The 18,721-nt window shown below is 48.2% G+C and overlaps 1 protein-coding gene across 1 annotated transcript in view; it reads left to right on the top strand.

The window, feature by feature from the left end:
* RPH3AL (rabphilin 3A like (without C2 domains)) overlaps positions 1–16,003 on the top strand; it is a 44,156-nt gene extending 28,153 nt beyond the window's left edge. Inside the window, exons 7-9 of the mRNA XM_037372138.1 lie at positions 4,298–4,411; positions 4,875–5,057; positions 11,934–16,003. Coding sequence (XP_037228035.1) covers positions 4,298–4,411; positions 4,875–5,057; positions 11,934–11,968 — 332 coding nt within the window. The 3' untranslated portion in view covers positions 11,969–16,003. The remainder of the gene's footprint in view (positions 1–4,297; positions 4,412–4,874; positions 5,058–11,933) is intronic.
* Positions 16,004–18,721: the final 2,718 nt, after the last annotated feature.

Below are 18,721 nucleotides of genomic sequence, written 5' to 3'. Positions count from 1 at the left end.
CTCAAAAGGAAGTGTTCAGTGCCAGGCCCTGGGTACCAGCTGCTCCTGCTGCAGGAGGGTGGGAAGGCAGTGGGACTGAGGGACTGCAGGAACGTGCCTCTTGGAAGAAAAATCCAACCCACCAGGAAGAAGTTTTATTTTTACACACCCATTATTTCTCTCGTGCTCATTGACACTGGGATTTGCTGTTGCCTTTAGTTTTTTTGTAATAAACAAGCAGTTGCCATGGGAACCCTGCTATTAGTTAAGGCACAAATGTATTGTCATGGGGAGAATAGCAGTAATATTTCTTATGCTGGGGAACAAGCTCTGCTCCATGCGGTGGAATGTGGGTGGGTTTCTGCACTGTGTCAGGCAGGATGGGGCCATCAGGGGGTGGGAAGCAATAAGCAGCAGGGCTTTCCTTCTTCTAAACTCTTGAGTTCTGCAGAAAAAAATGTAGTGCATCTGCATGGAAAAAAGAAATGTGATGCCCGAGCTATTGCACTGTTTGGCATGAGGGCTGCCTGCTGCTCTGCTCGCCTCTGGTGGTTTCTCCCATTGCAGTGTGCTCTAGTCCTGTTGCCAAGCAATGCGATGTGCTGGGCTCAGCACTGTCAGAGGCACAGGAGCAGTGGCTGGGTACGGGCATGCAGCACGTTTGTCCAGCATCTGTGTGCTGGAGGTCAAATCCCTGACTGACGGAGCAGAGAGGAGTGTACTTTGCAGGCTGCTGAGGGAGTCATCCAACTTCTCTACAAGTTTGGGCAGTGCCAAAGCTGCATGTGTGCTCCTTCTGAAAGGAAGAGCAGTTGGGTCCAGTCCCCTGTTCCTGCTTGGAGAAGTCCCTGTGGCTGTGGGCAGTGCTGGGCATGATCTAGCATAGGAGTTGCACTCAGTGAGACACTTGAGTTGTAATAAACTCTTCATCTCTGATCCTTCCACCCGTAGTGACCGGGAGCTATCAGCCTCCCCGGAGGCTGTGTTTGCCAAGGCTGATGATACAGGTGCTGCAGGGGAGCTGTGTGCTCAGGGGCTCATCCTCAGCCTGCTCACCCTGCATGTCTTGGCTGCACTGGGCATGTGCAGCTGTTTGGAGCTGTTGCTGCATGCCCATGTGCTTTTTCTGTATCTTTGGCAGCAGGAGTGAGCGCGGCTGGCTCTTCCCATCACAGGCATGCCCGTGCTAAACACACGTTTAACATAAGAGCTCAACCCCAGTCAAGGTGCGCCTTTCCCCTTGGCCTCAGCGCAGCCTCCCCATGTTCTCTGCTGCACAGGTTAATTGCAGCCTGGCAGCCCTCCACCATTCCCTGTGTCTCTCTGTGCCACAAGGCTCTGGTACCTCTGTCTTGGAGGTTGAACCACATGTTGGAGGAATCACGGGCTCTTGCAGCAGCTGTGCAGGTTCAGGCCCTCTATGAGCGATCCATTCCCTGTGGGAATACTGCTTTTCTTGCAAGTTTTATCTCAGCATATTTTTTTATGAGCTTTTTTCAGTCAGCTGGAGATGGAGAGGGATAAATCTGTTACATTTTTTGAAAGTACAGCTGTCCAATGACTCTTATTGATATATCAGCAACTGCTGGAGCACCAGATTTACGACTTCTGGGCTCTGGAAAGTGCCAGCGGAAGGTCTGGAAGCTTTGGGAGAAAAATTACCTTAAAGGGAAACATTGGTATAGTGGGTAAAATACACTCTTATTGGCAGCAGAGAAAATGAGAGCAGATAGAGCTGCTCCTGTGGTGCAAGTGCCTTCACATCATTAATATTTTCCTCCTCTTGTGCTGGTCCTCTTTGAACTGCTGAATGGCAGAAGGGAAGGCAACTAAAGTCACCTCCATTGATTCACTGGGGCCTTCTCCAAATAAATCCTGACTTCCAGCATTTTTAAAGGATTCATGGGGGAAGGAGCGGTTCTAAAGTGATGGATTTCATGAATCCAGGAAGCCAAGGAAGGATGATGGTCAAGTAGGACAGGAGTGCATTTTCTGGGGGAATAATTGGGTAGTGGGATGGTCAGGATGATTCTCACAGTTGAAATTTGGATTTTATAGCAAAAAAAAAAAAAAAGACAAAGTACTGGTACGTAGGGTTGTTATTAACACTATTTATATATAGTCCCCCACCTCTCCCAGGGAGCTTTGGGGAAGTAGCATAGCTGCCTTTAAGACAGCAAAACCCAAAGCCAAACCTTTGCTTTAAGGGCTCCTAGCCAGAAGCGCACCCCTCCTGCATGTAATGGGGCTTTGCTCTCTGCCCAGCTCAGCTCCACAGCCCCTTTTCTTGCAGGTGAGAGCTCCCATTTCAGATGGTGCTAGGAGGGGAATGCTGCACAGGCAGGAGGAGCCGATGCTGGGGGGAAGGCTGTGCAAGCAGCAGGGAGGGGGCCTGGCAGCCTGCCCCCTGTGCAGAGGTTCCCATCAGAATGGCATGCGTGGGGAGCTGCCCGCCAGCGCAACCTCAATAACGCTTTGCAATAATACTGGCAGCCAGCTTTAATATCCCCAGAGATGTTAACTCCAGAAAAGCGCTATTTTAGGTATTAATATATGGGGGGGTTTAATAAAATATTTTGCGTAGTACAGATTGCTGCCTGAATATAGGAGCAGAGGTCCTTGGCAGAAACGTTCGACAGCTTGTGCTTGCCTGTGTGAGGGGAGGGATACCCATCCTCTTGCCCTGGGCAGTGTTAAAGGGTTTGTAGCTCTGCAAACTGTGTAGCAAATTTTAGGGCTTATACAGAGAGATGAACTGACAGCTGTCTTTGCTACCCCATGGTTATCACCTTGTACCAGTGCACCCACGTCCCTCCTGTGCCTGACAGCGCCATGAGGTTGGGCATTACAAGTAACATAGCATGGGCACAGAGATTTGTTCAGTAGCAGAACAGGGAACTCATTTCTTCTGTGAATGTGAGCTTATAAATACATACTGATGAATATAAAGAAATAGTTGGGGCTCGCTTTCTCTACAGTAGAGGCTGTAGTTTCCAGTGTTGCCTACTCTATATCCCACATGAACCAATACTGTACTTCCTACCAGAAATTGTGACCCACTGTTTGAAATGGCTTCTATGCTGCCAGGAGAGCTGGAATCTGCCTTGGTCAGATAGAGAACTGCTGTAGGTGCAATCCCTCAACAAAAGACAGCAGTTTTCCCATTAGCTTCCTTCTCAGCCTCATAATTTCTGTTTTGAGATCAGGCCTTTACAAAAACCCAGGAGTTGGAAAAAACACCTTTCTCATTTTACCCAGAGCAGCTGGCAGTTGATATGCTTACACTGGTATAAGCAGGAGAGGTGCTTGCATAATTGCATGGAAAAGCGGAAACAACCTGCCAATTTGGGAAGTTCTATCTGGCAAAATGAGCTCACTGTGGAAACTATGGAGGGTGGAAAACAGCAGGATTAGGGCCAGGATTCAGGTGGGAACAAAGAAGAAAAAAAAAGCAGCCTTGAAATGAGGGAACAGTCTCCTTGAGGAAGAGGAATGACCCTTGCCTTTTAAGCCTTGGGAGCATAGAAGTAATATAGTTCTGGGCAGTGTGCTGATAGGGATGAGTGCTGCATGGACGATAAGCTAGTAAGACTGGTTCTTTATGTAATTGCTGCAGGGTTTTTTATTTGGTGTGCTCAGTATTTATCTGGTGTTTTCCTCCTAGATACTGGAGCCTCCACAGAGGCACTGCTGCACTTGAAATGCAGCTTGGAGGAAGGCAGCTCCTCTCCCCACATAACTCAGATGTGGATGCTCTTACAGTGTAGCCAGGACCCTGCAACCGGCAGCTGGGCAGGAGCCAGCTTTGTACCCAGCCCAGCCCTTGTCATGTTGTTCCCGTGTGGGAGACAGCAAACAGCAGGAGGAGGGGGCTCCCTGGTGTGCCAGCACAGGGGTCAGCAGGAGCAAAGCCCAGCTCCCAGACCAGCCAAGCCACAGAGCCCTTGGCTTTGCAGCAGGGAGCTTTGGGCAGCAAAGTGTGGCACAGGAGTGGTGTGGTCCCCATGGTCCCAGTCAGATTTAGGAAAGAAACACTGGTGGTGTGTGCATCTGCTTCAGGTGTTGGCACCGCTGGAGTGTGTGTGGTGGTTATAATTCATCTGTAAAAAGTAAAAGCACATCATGTTTGAGAAGAAAAGTGAACAGCTGTAGGGGAACTGCAGGTAAGGCTCCTTTTGAAGAGGGAGAATGTGCTCAGCGAGTCAGCATTTGTTCATGTTTAATTTGGATCCATCTGGCACCCCCTTTGGTAAGTGTTATGAACATTGTGAATAACTGACTGTCTCCTCTCCTCTCCTCCCCCCGATCTCTTCTGCAGTGGTTTCTAGTGACAGTGAGAGCGACTCGGAGTTCAGTTCCTCCAGCCTGGATGACAAGCCCTTACCTGCAGGGTCAAAAGGCTCACAGGGCAGAAAGCGCGGAGCAGAACTGGGTGAGGACTTGCTGTTCCTTGTGGCTGGAGGGTGGGAAGTGTAAAGTGCTTGAATGTTCGGCTCTTTGTACTGCGGGTTTTGGCTCAGCCTCTTGCCTGCCCTACGCTGGTGCAGCCTTCTGGTTGTAGCTGTTCTAGGTGAAGATCTGATCCTTTGTCACTGGAATAGTATCAATGGGTCAAACAGGTGGTGGGTCACTCCATTGCCTGCAGCCATTCAGTGTTTGCCCTTGCAGTTGGGAGCTGCTCCTGGCCACCTGTCAGCCTGTTTCCAGCCAGCTCCTCACTCCTGACTTTACAGCACAGGAATCACTGGTGCTGTTTTAGGAGCAGAGCACAGGACCTGGATTTTGAGTCTGCTCCTGGATGGGAGCGGGAAGGCTGCTGCTCTCTGAGGATCTGGCCCAGCATCTGCACCCCCTTCTCCCTCCCACAGCAGCATCTCTCTCTTGTGTCCCTGCAGCACCCATCAGGGAACCCAGCCAGACCATGGGCAGAGCGCTGGGGAGCACCCACTCCCCTACCCTCTCGGGGAGTCGCAGCAGCTTGGGCAGCGAGCAGGGCGCTGCCCTCAGTGCTACAGAGAGCTGCCAGAGCGACCAGCCAGCAGATGGGCGCGACAGTGATGTTGGTAGCAGAGTTCCTGGTAAGCTGAAGCTCCTCTCTGGGCAAATCCGTGCTTTTAGGGCTGACTTCCTTCAAAGCACAGCTTTCTCAGAGGCACACCTGGCAAAGCTGTGGCCCAGAATCTCTTTTCTATGCTGCTTTTCTCATGGCAGATGCTGTCACAGCATTACAGCTCACTCCTTCCCTCTTCCCTGAGTGCAGAATCTATTCTGCAACATGAGTAATCGTCTGGGGTGGGAGCTGCCTACAACCACCTCTAAGAGCAGCCATAGCTTGGGTCTGTCCCCCTGCAAAGGCCCGGAGCTCCTGTCTGCCCTGCAGAAGCAGCAGAACAGATTGAGCTTTTACTGAAGCAAAGCAGAAGCCCAGCAGCTTTATGAGACTGAATAAAAATTTTCCTAATGTTAGGTGTCTCTTAAAGCCAAGTATGACTCTTTGCAGAACTCTGCAGTGCAAAAAAAGAAGACAGTTTTTCCCCCTCAACAACCATGGAACAATTAAGTGACTGTGAGAGCAGAGGCTGCTATCACATCTGATCTGGAGCAGCTGAAAGAGATGCAAATGTGTTCTCTCTGCAGTTTTGCTAATCTAGTCAATAACCCCTTAAGTTATCGTTTAGCGCTGCTCCCTCCAGAGTGTTCCTGCTGCCCTGTGAATTGCCGCTCCTTTTGTTCCTGAGCCTGTTCTGTGCTGTGCATGTTGAGGTGCAAATTGGATTAGAGAGAGCAGGTTTATCCTTCAGTGCAACATGGAGTCACAGTCCCCCTCCCCACGCTTCCCACTAGAAATAGCCAGCATGAAATTGTTTCTCTGCTCTTCCCTCCCTCCCCGAGTTTCAGAGACTTGCAGTTTTCTTTAATGTTAGTTTTCACAAAGCAAATCAGATGAGTGATACTTCTGCTCTGTCCATTCTCTCTCTGGTTCATACTGCTGCCCCAGACTGGGGAGTTTGTTTTAAGCCCCTGTTGGCTGTGGCATTAAGAGATGGGTGATTCCTGTTGTGTGTTGGCTCTGCTGCTTGCTGGAGCAGAGCAGCAGGTTGTCCTGTGGGATTGAAGCAGGTGGTCGATAGCAGGTGTGATCCCTTGGGTGTTCTTTCTGCTGGTGCTGTGTGGCCGTGCTGAAGGCTGGATGGATGCACACCTGGACAGTGTGTTTGTACAGCCCTTGGCACTTTGGAGCTTTCCTGACAGCTCTTTGAAGTATCTGCTGCCTGGCCATGACAGTGCAAACAATATCTCAGAGGCAAAAAATGCCTTTTTCCTGCTAAAAACCTCATATGCAAAGCGTGGCACAAGGGGTCAACACTTCCCAGTGGAACCTCTTCTTGCTAGGCTGGGGAGAGCTAAAGATGGCAGGCGGCATGGACATATATTTTTAAAAATGAGAGCTATAGCAATCTCGTGAGCCCAGTTAAAACAGCCCCTGAGAGATCCTGCTAAGGAAAAGGTTAAGCCAGGCTGGGTGACTAGAGGGTATCTGTAAAGATCTGTATTATGTCTGGGGTCATTTATTTCCCAGTCTTCCTACAGAAGGGGCACTTCGTTCAGAGGTGGTGTCTGCAGCAGCAAGTGCCTTTGTAGGAGGGCTCTGCGTGCCCCGCAGCCAGGGGAAGGAGGCAGGGAGAGAGCAGCAAGTATTTGCTTGCCTGTGCTGGGGAGGGAATGAAGCTGGTGATGGCTGCAGTCAGCAGGCGTGGGCTTGGGAGCTAATGGACGGTGGCAGCGGGCAGAGTTTTCTGTGTCATGTCACATCAGGGAACCAGCCACCAGCCAAGTATCCTCCTGGGCCAGGGAGTTGCTACGGGCCTGCAGGAAGTTAGGTGGCACTGTGGCTGTGGCTCTGTGACCGCAGGAGGTGGCAGGACAGCTACAGAGCCTGTCCTGTGCCAGCATTACGCCTTTCTACAATGTGGGTGCGGGCGAGGGCTGGTGTGGCAGCGTTAAGAGACTCTGCCAAAGGTCTCTGCAAGGAGGTGAAGCTGGAACCTGAGTATGTTGTGGGAGGCACGTGATGTGCCTGTGTTGTTTGCTGCGGCTGTATGCTCTGTCCCAGTGTAGGTCATTGTCAGCACTTCAGGGTGAGGAGGAGAGAGGGAAAGTGAGTTTGTTTTCCTTCTGATGTGTTTGGGATGTGGCCTTGCCTCCATGCAGCAAGTGAGCAGCAGGGGTAAGCATGGTCAGCGTTCATTTACTCTGAGAGCATTAAACATGACCAGCTGGAGAGACGCTTCCACGATGTGATCTGTGCAGCAAACTATTGGCAATCGCGATCCATTCTGTGTGAACTCAGTAATCGGCATTATGCAGTGATACAACTCTGTGGCCTCATGTTATGTGGAGCTCTGTAACAGGTGGTTTGAGCACATCAGACATCCAGGAGGCTGCAATACTGAATGCCCCATGCTTTGCCAGCAGCCTGGCAAGAGCAGAAAATAGAGAAGAGCAAAATGAGCCCTGTAGTCCCTTGGGAAGTGTCCTGCTCTGCAGAGGGGTTCACAATGCCGGAGGTCGGAGGTGTACAACTACTGGGATCCTCAGGGCAGGTGGCAGTGCTTCTCCCCATCTTTAGAACAGAGCTTCATCTGTCTGTGAGGGGCTTTTCATGATGGGTCTCTCTGGATGCCACTGTGCCAAAACGCAGAGGCTGCTTTTGTGGATCTTCTCTTTAAAGAGTGGTGGAAGCGATGAGTGCTGTATGTCAAGATTAGCAAAACTCTTCACTGCATCTTCCTGCCTGTGGGACAGTCCCTGTGCTCTGCTCTGACCCAAAAGCAGAGCAAGAGGCAAAGATCCTTTCTCATTTAAATTGCTGATCCTCAGCTGCAGGATGAGGACATTAAAGGGATATTTTGCTACAGTTTTTCTGAAAGGCTCTGCAACTTTTTAACACTGGGTTGGGAGCAATTTTTGCTTCATATTAGCACCTCAGGTGTTGTTCTACCCGTGACTGACTTTCCACTTCTTTTTCTCACCTCTGCTCTAATTCTGCTCTCAAGTGCAACTTTGCAGAACACTTTAGCATCCTTAGATCCCAGGCTACAACCAGAACAGGGAGTTAGGGAATGGTACTGCAAATGCAGCTGCTGTCATAGTCCTTAGCTCTTTAAGCCTGAAGGCCCAAGTCAACAGCGTGGTTCTGTGACCAAGGGAAAACAAGGAGCTATTAAGAAGAGTTTGTAGATTTCCAGTGTGTTGCTCTGGCTCCGGCTGGGGTTTGGTGAGGCAGATAATGAAGCCTGGGGTTTGTCATAAAATGACTCATTGTCAGAGCTGCATTGGGATTTAGGCAACCTTAGCCCATGAGCCAAAGTTTCAGAAGAGAGTGGTGAGTTGAGAGGCTGCCAATTTTTTTTTAATTTTTTTTTACCACCTGCTTTCAAACCCTTTCAAAAGCGTTGAGGGTCTGGTGTTTCTTCTTCTCAAGCTCCAGTTCCTGGAGGTTCCCACTCTAATGTGATAGCTGTTAAGGGGGAAGTTATATACTGGGTTTCCTGAGGAATGTTTTATCCTAAAGAGAATGAAATCTGCACACAGGAAAGAAGCATAGTCTTCCTTTTTCCACTTACTTTTACCCCTTTTACCCTTCCTCTTTGCCCCCAGCTAGGGGAGGTGACTCACCTTGTTCCGGCTGTACATCTGGTATGTTAAGAGGGGCCTCTGTTAAAAAAGAACAAAATCCTCATTATTGTTAATTATGACACTTTTATTAAAGGGAATATTAAACAGATTTAGACAAAGAAATCAATATCTTACAGTGGTTTTCATTAGCCCATGGAGAGCTTTTAATGGAGATAACGGGCCTGGCTGCTGCAGGGGGTAAATTAAGAGTAAAAGGCATCTCCTCAGATGAGTAGCAAGTTCTGCTTTGATGGGTCCCAGTTAATGGGGTTTTCCGTGTCTTTTGAGTGTCTCAGGAGCGGGTCAATCCTGTGGTGTTCTGTGGGTCACCTGAACTGCTTGCTGGTAGGGAGCAGTAAATGAGCTTGGCTTGGGCTTTGGGGCTGGAAAAGGCTTTAATTTGTGGTCAAAAAAGGAGGTTTGAGAAACAGCCATGAGATAAGCTAATGAACAAGTAGCATGCGTCTGAGTCCAAATCACAGTCTCCCCATCTCTGCTTGTTTGCCAATGTGTTGTCTAAATCATTAATACTTAAAGAGCAGTACGGCAGCTGGCAGTTAAACAGAGGCACCTTAAACAGTGGTGTTGCTGAGTCTGGGAGCTGAGACAAGGATGGCAGCACCTGGTGGGGTATAAGAAATGTTGTGGCTTGCAATGACCAGGTGAGACCAGCTGGAAGGACCTCCAGAGGTCAGCCCGTCCAGCCTGGGCCCTTGTACTAGGATGCTAAAGCTGCAGCTTCTGGGTACCTCCCTTTGGTTGCTTGCTTCGTAGCTGTCATGCTGGGAGAGGCTGAGCAGAGTGGAGAAAAAGGCCTGGAGCTGAGAGAGATGGGCAGGAAATGCTGCTTCCAGCTCTCTTAATTTGGGGAGATTTATGCCCTGTCTTTCAGGAATTGACTGGATTTAGAAATGAGGTGGTGTCACTCTCTCAGTGGCTCAGTGCCTCCCAAGCTGGGCTAGGCATCAACTTTTGCTCATAAATATGCAAACTGTTAATACACGAGACTGGCAGAGCCATTCTGCATTATTTTTGAGGCAGGAAATTCTCAGGGCATCTTTGAAGTTAAGGCATTAGTTTCTTTTTTTCCTTCCATTCTGTTTCTCAGATGTCTGTTTTGTTCATCTCGGGGACGGTGAGGAGGTAACGATTTGCTTCAGCAGGGCAGCTACTCCATTCTGTGTAGGAAAAAAAATTGTCCTAACAGTAATTAGGCTCTGAATGGGATAGTAATTTCTTTAATTACTTTCTTCATGGCAGTCTTTGGGGACTTGACTTTTGTTTTCCTGCACTTGGTGAGAAAGTTGCTTAAATGTTTTCAGACTGCTTACTCCTCTGTCCATGTGAGCTACAGCCGAACAGTGTAGTCTTCCAGAGCTGGCTTATCAGCAGGGTGGAATAGGTGGGTAACCATGCAAGGGAGCTGTGTTCACAACCCCTGCTCTTCCTCACTCTGCTGTCAGCCTCTGCCTGTGCTGGGAGCACAGGTTAGGAAGGAAGAGGGGGTCTGACGTGGAGGGAAGTCCCTCACCCATTACCCAGCCTCTTCGCCTCTCCCCTCCAAGCCTCTGCATCCTGGACTGGCTGCTTCATCAATCTTTGGGCACTGCTGTTTGCCCCCCTTTGCTCAAAGCTTGCTGCTGCTGCCATGGGATTGAGTTTTGTTGCTGCCAAGGAGGATGAGTTGTCTGTCTTCCACAAAGTGAAAAAATTGAATTGTGCCTTCATGGCTGAGAAGCTTTGAGCTGTCTCTGCCTCCTCATATTGGTACTGCAGAGCACTGAATGGTCCTGCTGTATTTACAAATGAAATACGTCTTTGGGTAGTGACAGCATTAGGAAATGATTCAAGGTTTGCATTCTAATACAATGTATTTGTAAATATGAACCTCAGGAGAAGTGTATACCCCTTCCATGTTTTAAGGAATTAAAATATTTCTATCGTCAAGTGGTAGAAGCAAAACATTTTCAGCCCTTTGAAGTCCACCTTCAAGTTAAGTGAATAAAGGCTCAAGTACCTAAAAAATAAATTACTTTCACTATTTCTGTAATTCTTTATGGAGTTTTAAATTGAAGACTTTTCCCTTGAAAATAGAGGAATGACAAAGACGCATTCTCTTGCCTCTTTCACTCAATATATCTGGAAACAAGTCTGCTGCTGAAGATGAAAATCCTATTTTTGTGCCTTCTTCCACATTGCAGAGGTCTGTGCTTTGGTCTTTGATTAAACAGCCTGTCTGTCCTCCTGCCCCCATGTCCTTAGACTTATTTTCTGCCCTTTGCAATACACTTACTCCTCGCTCTTTCAGTTTTCTATTCAGCATTTTGCACAAAGCACTGAGGGCAATAGTTGATGTCATCTTTCAAAACAAATCATAAAGGAAAGAGCATGGGAAGTCAGTAATATGGAAGTTAAAATCTGGATTTTGGAGTTTTTGTAAACACATTAAGAGGTTTTATGGCTAGGGAGGTTATCTTTCAGCTGGGACGTCAGCCAGTTACTGGTGGGAGAAATTTGCAGGACTCCCTGCCTTGAACATGTCGCATGAATGCGGTGACTGGAAACATCCCTTGTCCTTTATCCAGGAGTCAATGTAATTTGTGTCCCCTTCAGTTCAGGGAAGGGGGAGAGAAGTTAGTACTGATGCGCCACTGCCTGAGAGCACTCTACATTGCCAGCCCCTCATTTCACCCTGGGCACTGGAAGCAGCGTGTCCCAGCAGGCCCTGAGTTTCACCAGTGGCTGTTGAAGTGATTCCCTCAGGCTCACTTAGTGGACATGAGCCAGAGTGCCTTCTGCAGCAGGGCATTGCTGTCCTGTGCCTATCCCCAGCTGTGGGCAAGGACTATGTTCTGCCTTGGCTCCTGTCCATGGCCCAGGCACAGGGAGGGCAGGAGGGTCATGTGGAGGACCTGCTTTTTGGTACATGGATGCCATCGCGTGGTTTTGGAAACCTGAGAGCTGAGGTTTGACTTTCTGTCTGACTTGGCCCTTTGAGGGAAAGAAGAACCAAAGAACCAGTTCTAGCAGTATGACTCCTCTTCCTCCTTCTTCCCTCATTTCTTTCCCCTGTCTTTTCTTTCTTTAGTAAAGTTAAATGGGCCCTGACTGCTGACAGAGCGTGGAGTAATGATGCATAGATGTTCTCTTCATTATTATTTTTAGGAAGCTCTTAAAATGGGGCTGAGCATGTAAAAGCAATGTAAAATAACTTTGTCAAATCTCTTTCCTTCACTGCTTTCCAAACAAAACTTTTGTCTTTATGTATTTTGAAGGCAAATGGCGCATCCACACCAGAACACAGTGTTGACAGAGGTGAAGATGGAGCTGCTTTGCCTGGATCCAACGCTCGCCCCTTGCCCACTCCCACAGACCTCCCTCCAGACGATGCTGCCGGTGGTGACTTCATGATGCTGGCTCTTGCACAGGCGTTGGCAACACAATGGCACCTGGGAAAGTACCTGCCTGTCCTCTCTGCCTCACTGACCGGGGTTATGGTCTGCTTTCCCTTTCTGCTGACTGACACACACTTTGGGGTGCTGCTCAGAGAGGGGTGCCATGTTGTGCAGTGCTGCCATGGGGTCCAGACCTGTGTTTGTTCGAAGGAGCACATGAGGTGCTCACTGGAGCTGAAGAAATGTGTGCCACATCTGCTGTTCTTGGTTTGCCAAGCCCAGCCCTGGGTTCAGCTCCTGGCCTTGCAGTCCTGGCTTTGCAGCCTTCAGGAGAAAGGGAAATTCACCCCTATGTCCCCGAAACGGGTTGTGAAGATACAGCAGCCTTTCTACTGCTTCTCAGCCCAGGGGTGAATTTCCCTCTGTGAATCCCAAGAGTGAGACTGGGGGTCTGGTTTGCACTTGACTCCTGTAGGCCCAAGTGTCACCCCTTGGGTTTCTTGTCATTGTTGTTCTGGTTTGAATTGGTATTGGTTTGGTGGGGGCATTGTGAATCAGCTGATGTTGTGCTCCTCTTCCACTGAGGTGTCTCTCTGTGATAGGGCTGTCTGCTCAGGGAGACACTTCAGTTAGTAAAGAAACACTCAAAAGAAGTTCACTGTGAATTTTTTTGGTCCTCCTGGCTGTGCACTGGCTTGTGTGTCCTGTGGTGAGAGTGATGCTTTGGCGGTGGGATCATGGGCAGTGTGTGTGCTGCAGCTCCTGGTGGGAGAACTCCCACCACCCCACTGCCCAGCTGGCTGTGGTTGTATACCCAAATTGGATAAAAGCTTTAAAAGTACTTTATCTTGTAAAGCTCTGCAGATTCTCCTCCCACATGCACACCTTGTCATCTCTTGCATGAGCAGGGGCCTTTGTTTTACCTTTTTCCTGCAAGTCTTGAGCATCTGGCAGACTGTGATGGTATCATCCTGAGTCAGTCTGTAGAAAGTCTGTGTGCCCCAGTCCTGCTTATTCTCCAGGATGGACAATTTCCCTCCAAGGCCTGACAGATGAGAAAAATCAAATTACCTGACATCTTTAGCGCAATTAGATCTTTGAAGACCTAAAAAAAACCCAACACTAAGCAAGTAGGAGTCTGTGGATTTTATTAAATGCTTTGAATCTGATCTGTCTTTTTCTGAAGAAACGAAGGATTCCCCAAAGTTCCCTCTGAAATCATGGATTTAAAGGCAATTTGTGTCGGTTAATGTCAGCCTTTTCCCTTGGTTGTTACTCGTTTGTTCTATTCTCCTTTGCTGCTGAGCGCTTTGTGCTCATGTAGTATATGCTCTTACAAATGGCTGCACTATGAAGATAAATGAGATTGGGTGCTGGAACACTGTAACAGGAGATTGGAAATCAATCCTTGACTTTCTTTCTAAGTGAATGTGGTCCAACAGAGGGCCGTTCCCTTACTGCTTTTCCAGCTAACGCGCTATGGCAGGTTGCTGGGAAAAGCCTTCCAGCTCTTCCTCTGTGATCTGTTTCTGCCCTTTCAAAAATGAAAACAAAACCTTTGGATGATGTGGGCTGTTTGAGATGGCATAAAGAGAAACCACTGAACGTGGGCTTTGCAGCATTGCTGTTGAAGAGAGCAAGGGATGAGGTTGTTCTCCACCGAGAGATACTTTATGTTGTGGTTTAAACCTGGCCATTGAGACTCAGCCAGCTGCGTCTCTGGAAGGCATAATGCCAGTATTGTTACCTGTTTCTGAAAAAGTAAATCCAGCAGTCACCTTTTGCTGAAATGCCAGTATGATTTCAAAGCTGAAGTCATGCTGTTTCTTCTGAGAGCTGTAGTGTCTTCAATTTCAGAAGTGTTTTGCTACCAAAAAAGTCTTGTCTTGCCTTGGAGCATTTGACAGTCTTACTGAGACTGTCTTGCTTGCACTCTCATTACTGCAGTGCCTCTGCCAGCCTGGCCTGCCAGCCTAAGTTAATTCTATAGAAGAAGGAAAAAGACACTTAAAAATTGACTCCATTTTCTTTAAACCTGTTACTTTCTCATAAAAAACTTTACATTGAGTTGGAAAGGGTTTTTAAAATTGAGCATGTCACTTCCAACTCTTCTTGTGTTTCTTGTGCTTTGTTCCTGGGTAGTGCAGGCAGGTCAGTCATGTTTTCACTCTCACTCTTGCTTCTTGCAGCTGTTTACCACACTGTGGGTTGCCAGCTCTGCACAGGAACCTGATAATCCTTGCTGGCTTACTGTGCTATTTGAGGCGTGAGTTTGATTTTTAACTGAGACTAGGTTTTATAAAACACCCTTAGACATATATTTGGGACTGGTCTTGTACCAATGAGACTGGAAACCTTTCTTTCTTACCTCTATATTTTACCTCCATGAAGTAATTCCACCTGAGTTCAAACCAGAACTGTTCAGTCATCTATGAAAGACTCCTCTTGGGTTGAGGGAAGGATCTAGCCCAGAAGTATGGGATCTAGCCACGTTTGAATGTGATAAAGGAACAGCTCTGTGCATGTATTTTCTACTAAAGACACTTTTGGCTTTGTTGCATCTCTCTTGGTTGTGTTTTGTAGCTTTCATTGGAATATTATCCTAAACCTGTACCAGTTGACTGCCTTTTGAGTTGGCTCAAGGTTGGCAAGAATAGCTCTGTAAATAGTGCTCAGTCTGCACTGGTCATTTGTGTTTCCTTTATTGTTTTGTTGTTTTTGTCTCCATCCCTTACACTTTTATGTAGTGTTTTACTACTGGTAACAATAAAGCTTTGGCTCGGTAACAACTGCTTGCCTTTCTTGAAACAGTAAAAAGTTCTTTTCCATTCCCAGGTTGCAGATACTCTCCAAGTCCTTGGGCTGGCTCCAGCAAGGAAGGAAAATAATCCAGCCAGCGGAATGGTGATTCACACAGCTGGAGCGTAATTGAATTCTGCGCTTGAAAGTCATCTTTTGTCTTGCCCCTCTTTGTGCTGGCAGTGGCAGGGGGCACAGGTCTGCTCCTTAGTCCCACCGTGGAAGGTTTTCCATGTTGTAACCACTAAGTGTAAAGCAGCACAGGTTGTCATTCTGTCAAGCGCTGTCCCCACAGCCTCCCAGGGCTCATCACTCCCTCTGGTGTGACAGTGAGGTTCCATTTAGCTTTGCCTACAGAGAAGCATCTCCGCATTGTTGCTAAGCATGTGCAGCCCTGGCTGCTCTGTGTTCTCTTCCACTCGGCATTCAGCTTCAAGGTTTCAAATGGCTTTTAAATCTGTTTTTCCTTTTCCCATTTAAAAGCACCTTGGTAATTACTGTTGGGATTGTTTTGCTGGGGAGCTGCCATTAGTCCAAGGATGGAGCATGTCAAGGACTAACCACCTCTTACATTGTTCCTTCCCCATTCTGCGTGCCATGACAACAACCAGCATATTGGGAAAGTCAACAGCACTGGCCATGAATTGCCAAGTTTCCGTGTTTGCTTTTTACAGCTGTAGTTTGAGGGGAAAGGGTATGTTTTCTCTGTGGGATCCATGTGTAGTAGTTAGATGTAGCTGAAGCAAATGGGCTACCAGCTGGTGTTTAGACAGTGTGTTTCTGGCCATTACTGAGTTGGGACAGCAAAGGCCCTGGACTGTCAGCTGGAGTACTTGGACAGTGACGCTAAATGGCAGATAACCTCTGTGGATGGTTGAAGTTCATGTGTAAAATAAAACTTAGCAACAGTTGCTCTTCTCTCCTTCCTACCCCTCCCAGAAGATGTTTCCTTGCAGGAGAGGGGGTTGGTGGCAGCAGTGTCTCACCAGCCTACCTCTCCCATTTCTTCCTTTTACCACTTGTGAGTTTTGTTTATCTCCATGGTGGAGACTGCTCTTCGATCGTAATTCCTTGTTTCTGCAGGTGGATGTGATCATGATGGAGAGTTCAGGGAACTTTTTTAGAAGGGCCAGAGCTGCAATCAAATAATGAGACTTTCAGCAAGTACAAAATGACGGGTGACGGGTAAGTGTCTTGTGTAAAACTTTTGTCTTGAGCAGCTCATTCAGATTCCCTCCTGACCATTGCCTCTTATTAGCAGTATATTCAGATAGCGCCAGAAACGCCTGTGATGCTTCAGAGGCCTGAGATGAGGATCTTGCCGTGTAGTTCCATAGGAATGCAGTCAGGAATGCAGAGTGTGCTGCCTGCCAGTGACATGTGGCAGCACATAGGCAGCTACACACATCCTCATACACCCCTGGCCTGCGCATGTCTCCCTGCAGAAATGTTTCTTCCTGTTACCTTCATAGTAAAATATGAAAGGAGCCAGCCCAGCTCCACAGCTGGTATAATGTGCTGCTGCTGGCCTGTGCCCTGCTGCTAGCAGTCCCTGGAGCACCCTTGCAGCACCCGAGGGTGCTGCTCTGATCAGGTCTAGGAGTTGCACCTTTGAGGTAGAAATCCAAATCCCCTTGAGGAGGAGGGCTGTACATGTTCACCTCCCTGCTTCACTCAGGTTCTGTGGGTTTGTTTGAAGGCATCCATTGTATTTCTTTTTCCTTCCACTGATTTCTGTCTGGCACTAGAAGCTGTAAAATCTTGGAGAGATTATTGCTCATCTTTCCTCTCTGGAATGAGTGGCTCTACATGATGTATTCATATTTTGCCAGGAAGGATGGATTGTGATTTTAAAGTATTTTTGTTGTAGACTGTATCAGTTTAACAGCAACTGTTATCCTCTGAGCCCTCTCTCAGCCCCCAGCTATATGGCATTCCCTCCCAGGTGCTTCCCTGTTACTCTGAAGTTGACCAAATGCAGCAAACAGGCATCACTGCCTCCCTTTCTCATCAGCTCTCCTACCAGCCTAATCACCGTAAGCAGTTATTATCTGGGACTGGAGAATTGCTGCTAATCAGGGCCATCTGGGCAAGGGGTGCTGGCAGAGGCACCTTCCCCCTCCTGAGCATGACTGGCTTCTGCTTTCAGAGATAGCTCTGAGTAATTTTCACGGGACTGCGGCTACTTTCAATTACTTGCAGTTCTACACCTCCCCCTTTGGCTGTCCTCTCCCATCCCACCTGAGCAAGCAGCCTTCATGTTTGGGAGCTGCCCTGGAGCAGCTACCTTCTTGGATTGTTTTTGGGATGCTGGGTGGAGAGATCACATCTCTGAGACGGGTCCTTGCTTTGCCAGTACTGTGCTGCTTTCTACTAACAACCCTGCACAGTGTCCCTAGCTTAGCTGCTGCTGCGCTGAATATTTTTGAGGCTCATTCACCCCCAAAAGAGCCCCCAGACTGATACATACCCAGCTCCTAGATGGAGACAGCAGCTGGATCACTGAGAGCAGCTGAGCCCAGTGTTATTTATTTTTCTGCTGGTGAAGCCAAGCTCAAGGGACCAAGAAAATCTCGGTGAACAGCTGAGCCCCACTGTGGGAGAGCAGGGGGCAGGATTGGGGCCCTGGGTGAGCAATCATCAAACCACTTATGGGACAGACCTTCATCTTCAAATGACACTCATGCAAAATTAAACTCCTCCAAGCAGTCACACCATGGCCATTAAAATGGTGCCTCGGAGGACAGAAAAATAAACTTGAGAAACACAAATTAGGGATATAAATCTTTCTGGCTATGGCTGGGAGGTACCTCTTTAATTAGCATCATTGAGCAGCCTTGATGTAGTAAGTGCTAAGTAGGAAACTTGCCAGATTTTTCCTGTTTTGATAGCAGGTGACTTGTGTTCTGTTTGAATTTCCACCTTGTGATTGCTTTTCTATACTTGCTGGAATTGCTGTGTTGTCTGTACCATGAGGAACTTGGTATTGTCACCTGGGCTAATCAGATGCCCCTGCACTGGGGAGGAGCTGCCTGCACTGTCCTGTCTGAGCCCTCTTCGGTTGTGGATGCTTTTAAGGGATTGCAAAGCTATTTCAACAAAGTATTGTGTAGTGGAGTTAATGTGTTTAATCATGTTTTTTGGTTCCTGTCCTCCTGGAGCACAGAGGTCATTCACTGCATGGAAATCTTAGAAGGAAGGTTTGTCTCCCTGCTGCATTGGTGAAAGGCTGGGGAGGGAGGACAAGCTCAGCTCCCTGCAGTGGGCTCAGCCACGTGGTGAGGATACAAATCCAGCCCCTCTCCAAGGGGTTGAATGTGAGGGTTGCCCTGTCCTGGGTTGCATGAGCTGCTCATGTTTTTCTGCACGTTCCAGTGCTGCCTTGGTGAGCCAGGATGGTTGGTGTGAGGTGCTGAGCCTGCACAGAGCCATGCATGTTGGTCCTATGTAAGGGATGATTCTCAGGGCACAGTGTAGCCTTCTGCCCTGTGTGCCCGCTCTTGCACAGCTCTGCTGTGCACTTTGGGGATTTATTAGTGTTGTGAATAAGAATATCTCTGCGAGGATTTGGGTTAGCAAATTACTGAGCCTTTGTTTCTGTATCACCCCTGTGTATTCCAGCACTGACGCTAATTTGTACTACTGTAACATGGATCTTTTTAATGCTGATAATGTTTGTGAGTTATTGGATACTTGGCCTGGACCTGCCTGGGAATTGCAGGTGAGACATCCAGAGGTGCTGCTGTGTCCCAGGCATTGCCTTGCTGGGTTTGCACCCTGCCTGTATTCATGCTGGCAGCCTCTGTATCATACTACTTAGCAGATCGCTGTTACTGACCTGTCACTGTGGGAGACGGTGGGATTAGGAT

This window comes from Falco rusticolus, chromosome 1, assembly GCF_015220075.1.
Source record: "Falco rusticolus isolate bFalRus1 chromosome 1, bFalRus1.pri, whole genome shotgun sequence".
In the NCBI taxonomy this organism is placed as follows: domain Eukaryota; kingdom Metazoa; phylum Chordata; class Aves; order Falconiformes; family Falconidae; genus Falco; species Falco rusticolus.
The sequence above is the reverse complement of the archived record's forward strand: the minus strand, read 5'-3'. Positions and strand labels throughout refer to the sequence as shown.